At 27.3% G+C, this 5,237-nt stretch overlaps 1 protein-coding gene across 1 annotated transcript; it reads left to right on the plus strand.

The window, feature by feature from the left end:
• Window positions 1–2,798: 2,798 nt before the first annotated feature.
• LOC145112497 (uncharacterized) lies at window positions 2,799–5,237 on the plus strand. The gene is made up of 10 exons (XM_079048665.1): window positions 2,799–2,898; window positions 3,024–3,239; window positions 3,337–3,433; window positions 3,507–3,637; window positions 3,730–3,814; window positions 3,924–4,062; window positions 4,309–4,364; window positions 4,472–4,592; window positions 4,716–4,943; window positions 5,058–5,237. The coding sequence occupies exons 1-10, from the start codon at window positions 2,799–2,801 to the stop codon at window positions 5,235–5,237; spliced, it is 1,353 nt and encodes a 450-aa protein (XP_078904791.1).

A 5,237-nucleotide genomic window follows, 5' to 3' on the forward strand; every position in this document is an offset into this window, starting at 1 on the left:
CAGTTCAAACCCTTTACATTTCAAGGTCATTCGATTGTCATACACAATGCCATCGTAAGAGTTTATATGTAGTATATTTTATGTTATTAATTTACTTTATTTTTTACTTATATGTTATTTTATTTGTAGTGATATGCTTAAAGATAAAGTGGACTACGATTACTACAACATAGAATTGTTTTCGTCTGCTACATGGCAATGGAGGGAGTTTCAAAATATCCAGTTACCATCATCTGTTTATCCTGTTTCTGATGAGGCAGTTATAAGTGGCGGTGTCGTTTACTTCTTATTATCTAACGACACCATATTGCGATTTGATATTTATTCGGAAGAACATATACTCATATTTGCACCTTCTACTATTAATGACTTCAAACCATATGCATCGAGACTGATCAAGTTTCACGGAAAATTGGGATATTTCTCTATAATTGGAGATCGTTTGTGGGATATTTGGGTTTTCATTCACAATCGGTGGGTTAAAGTAGATGTTAATGCTTACAATGAAGGTGCACATGAATGGTGGGATTATAGAAACAATACTCTATATTTCTATAAAGGAAATACAATTGAGTATGTGGTTCCGACACATCCTTCTCAACAAGTTTTTTTAATCCGTTCTGATTTTGATGAAGTGATTATGCCAAGTAGATAGTTGTTTTTTGTAATGAAGTATTTAAATATTTTATATTACTCTATGATTTATTAGTTTTTTTATTTATTCTTTTAATCATAAACTCATGTTTTATTTTCTATGTAAAATACAAAATTATTAAACTACAAATATCGAAGTACCATTGTTGCCCGTATAAACAAACTCAAAATTCACTTATGTAATAAATGACCAACACTTTTAAAAACATACCTATATACAGAATTGTGACATGGGTCTTTTCGTCATTTATTTATATTTCATCAGAAATGGATACATATGCCCACAATCAATCAATCGTGACTTGGATCAATTTTTTTATGTATTGTGACAGATTAATTTTTTATACAATTTTTACAAATATATTCAATATTCTATTTATTAGCTTTTTGTTAGGCTTAAGTTATGAGATTATGTCGTATAATATATTTAATATTATCTTTAACTTGGTAAAAACTATCATTATCTTTAATTTTTAAAAATATATTCAATATTCCATTTATCAACTTTTTGTTAGGCTTAAATTATGGGATCATATCTTATAATATATTAAATATTATTTTTAAAATGTTAAAGATTAGTATTATCTTTAATATTTAAAAATATATTCAACATTCCATTTATCAACATTTTGTTACACTTAAATTATAGGATTATATCGTATAATATATTCAATATTATCTTTAACTTGGTAAAGCTTAACATTATCTTTAATTTTTAAAAATATATTCAACATTCCATTTATCAACTTTTTGTTAGGTTTAAATTATGGGATTATATCGTATAATATATTCCACAAACAAGATTTTATAATAATAATTTTTTTTATTGTTCGTAACAAAGTATGTTGACATGAAATTCTAAAAAAAACAAAAATAGCATACCTAAATTGACAAACAAATAATTGAATAAAGTACATGGCTTTTCCAAATGAATTGTGTCTTTAATAAGAAAATGAAAATACAATGTCTTAATTTGTACACTTTTCAAAGTAATGAGCTGTTTTGGTAAATAATACATATATAAACAGTATGTAGTAGGGGCTGTTTGGTATTAAATGTAAAGTCATAGACTGTTTTGGTAAATAATATATTCTTGGGTTGTTATAAAAATTATCTTTTTTTCCAAACTAACCATCAATATTATCCTAATTTTAAAATTTAAAAAATAATCCTAAAATGTTCTACATTATCTATCCTAACTACATTTTGAAATTCAACATTTAAGGGATAAGATAAAAATGACTTTTATCTTATCCCTCCAAAACCAACTTGGATTCAATACACTAACCATTAACATTATCCTAATTTTAAATTTTAAAAAATAATCCTAAAATGTTCTACATTATCTATCCTAACTACATTTTGAAATTCAACGTTTAATGGATAAGATAAAAATGACTTTTATCTTATCCCTCCAAAACCAACTTGGATTCAATATATATATATATATATATATATATATATATATATATATATATATATATATATATATATATATATATATATATATATATATGACATATAACGCCAAAACCCATTTTTATTTTTCCTTCCACGCTCCTGCAAAACGTGGGGATTTTATTGTGTTTTATCTATGTTTTTACCACTTCGTTTATATTGATATTCACGATACTAAATCAATACTTCTTCCTTTCTACAGCCTTCTATAGCAGTAAACAATTGTTAGCTTGGTTGATCAAAGGCAAAAAGGCACGCATTTCATTGTTTATCAATACCTTCTTCCTTTCTACAACCTTCTATATGATAAGTGTTCATACTCATTTTGTTTTGCTTTGTTGTTTTCTGTGAAATATATCAACATACTATGTATGTTTTGATTTGATACCATCTTACTTCCATTAATCCATAATTGCAGCCAACTATTATTTTGCAAAATACAATTAATGTTTATTTTTTGTTTTTTTCATGGTTAAGTATGCCAACCAAGAATGTCTATGTTTATTGAACAACATCATATTTACATTAAACAAAAACCTTGTGAATCTTTGAATTACATTTTTCACTATATCTCATAATTATCTCTAATACTTTTCTATTTCTCATAGCACAATCGAAATGACACATAACAGTGACAGTGAAATCGTCATTAATAAGTTGGCTGACATAGATGCCTCCAAAGAATCATGGAATATTCGTGTTCAAGTTGTCATGATTTGGAAACAGGCATACAAAAACAACCCAAACATGATCAGCAGCTTGGACATGATTTTAATGGACCAGGAGGTAAGATTAAAATAATATGAAAAAAACTTATGTTTTATTTTTGTTTCATATAATAATATTCTTTATCACCTACAATGCACTAGAATACATGCGACAATAAAAAAATCTCATTAATGTATTTGAAGCCCTCTTGGAAGAAGGAGCTGTAAGGCAAATCACTAATTTTGGTATGGCCAGAAACGAAGGAGATTATATGTTGGTTGCTCACAAGCATAAGATAAATTTCAAAAAAACAACCACAATTCGTGTATCAACTCCTTTTATTGATAGGATCGATCCTTTTAATTTTGTGAGTTTTGATGATCTTACAGCCAGAAATTTTGACACTCGTGTTGCATTTGGTGAGTTTTTTTCCCTTAACAGTTTTGCATTTATTATATTATATACTTTTTTAACCAATTTATATTATAAAAATTGATTCAAATGCACTTTTTGTAGATTTTATTGGTCAAGTTGTATCTACTGAACCCATGAAAGTGATTAAGCAGAATGCAAGGGAAACAAGACTATTGAGTATTGTTGCAAAAGATCTGAGGTACTTTTCTTTATTTTTCATTAATTTATCATGTTTAATATTTTATTTATATAACCCAAACTATCAATTATAGTGGTAGGAAAATGCAAGTTGCATTGTGGGATGGTTTTGCATTGAAGTTGAACAGCTACATATCTGAACATCAAAATGAAAATGCTCCTGTGATCATCCTCCTACGTATGGAAAAGCTCAAGACTTGGGGTGGTAAGAATAATTATTTTTAGATGTCTATGCTCATTACATTAATATTTTATTTATAATATGAAATAATCTATTACTTCAATTACTATTTATAGGTCAGCCACAAGTCGGTAACTGTTTATTTGGGTCGAGATTGCATATTAATGATTATATGCATCATATTTCAGAATTTAAAAAGGCGTATGTATTTCATGACTATGATATAATTATTTACTATTTTATTTTACTTATTCTTAATCAATAATTATTATTATTGTTGATCATCTTCATTTTTCCTTCTAATATGTAGCATTGCTGATATCGATTTGAATGTTGAGTCTTCCATTAATACTACACAACTTAACACAGAAACTGTTGTGGCCAAGCCAGAAGATTATTACCTCCGTTTTCAAATCAAAAACATTGATGATATTCCAGATTACAATGAGGTATACTTAATATTATTCATATTTTTCCATTATATATAATAATTTTTTTAATGTGTGTGTGTATATATATATATATATATATATATATATATATATATATATATATATATATATATGTATTTTTACCAATCAGGAAATTGGTTTGTCTATTATTGCTACTATAATCGGTTTCGATTTGGAGGAAGGATGGTATTCTTTTTATTGTCGTGACTATTCAAAAAAGGTAACTAAAAATGGTGATGATAGGATGGTGAACCATTTAATTGTAATGGTTGCAGAGGAGTTTCTGATGTATTCGGCAAGTAAGTTCATAATTTTACATTTGTAAACTTCTTGTCTCATGAATCTTTATTACAATGTTTCAATTTTTATTACATTATCCATTAACGTGTCATACAACAATATTTAGGGTAAGGGTCGTAATACGTGTTCAAGATGAAACTGAGTCTGCTTCTTTTGTATTGTTTGACCGTCATGTTAAAGATCTTATTCACCGCGGTAATCATTGGTTGATGGAAAAGATATCAAAGGTAGCGTTATATTATATTATTCTATTAATTTTTACACACGACAACTTAACTGTATATTGTTATTGCATTTTATTTTAATCGGGATTTATTAATTATCACATGTTTTATTATAATATTCTTTAGGATCAAGGACGCCAAAAGATACCCGATGAGTTCAATACCATGCTTAATAGGAAGTTTGTTTTTAAAGTTCAGATTTCAAAGTTTAATATCGAGAACAATTATCACGCCTACACCGTTCATAAGATGACTGATGATGAACTTGTAGTTGGTGTAGTTTTCAAACATTCACCTGCATACGAAGAAAACAATATTCATTCTGATGGTACTCCTATCAACAAGTCTATTAAGGTAAAATTAAATTCATATAATTTAGTATTTTTAACATTGTTAATAAACATTTATTCTTGATGCGGTTACAATATTAATGTTGTTAATTAACATTGTTTTATTAATTTGATACAGGAAAAGAGTGTTTCTGTTGAAGGTGACAATATTAATGTTTTTGATCTTGATGCGGTGACTACTTCCCTGAAATGCCCTATTGAGATTGTTAGCACCACTGAATCGTTTGAATGGTCTTCCTCAAAAGATGGTGTTGCTCCACATACCCTTAAGATTCCAAAAATGAAAAAACTAGAATAA

The sequence above is a fragment of the Lactuca virosa genome, chromosome 5 (assembly GCF_052849685.1).
Source record: "Lactuca virosa cultivar CGN04683 chromosome 5, Lactuca_virosa_CGN04683_v6, whole genome shotgun sequence".
Lineage (NCBI taxonomy): Eukaryota > Viridiplantae > Streptophyta > Magnoliopsida > Asterales > Asteraceae > Lactuca > Lactuca virosa.

Bases quoted from the DNA above. Each gene is read 5' to 3' on its own strand.
- LOC145112497 (XM_079048665.1), top strand. From the start codon at position 2,799: ATGGAATATTCGTGTTCAAGTTGTCATGATTTGGAAACAGGCATACAA. The intron at 3,240-3,336 runs GTGAGTTTTTTT...CACTTTTTGTAG, and splicing joins TGACACTCGTGTTGCATTTG to ATTTTATTGGTCAAGTTGTA. The intron at 3,638-3,729 runs GTAAGAATAATT...TACTATTTATAG, and splicing joins AAAGCTCAAGACTTGGGGTG to GTCAGCCACAAGTCGGTAAC.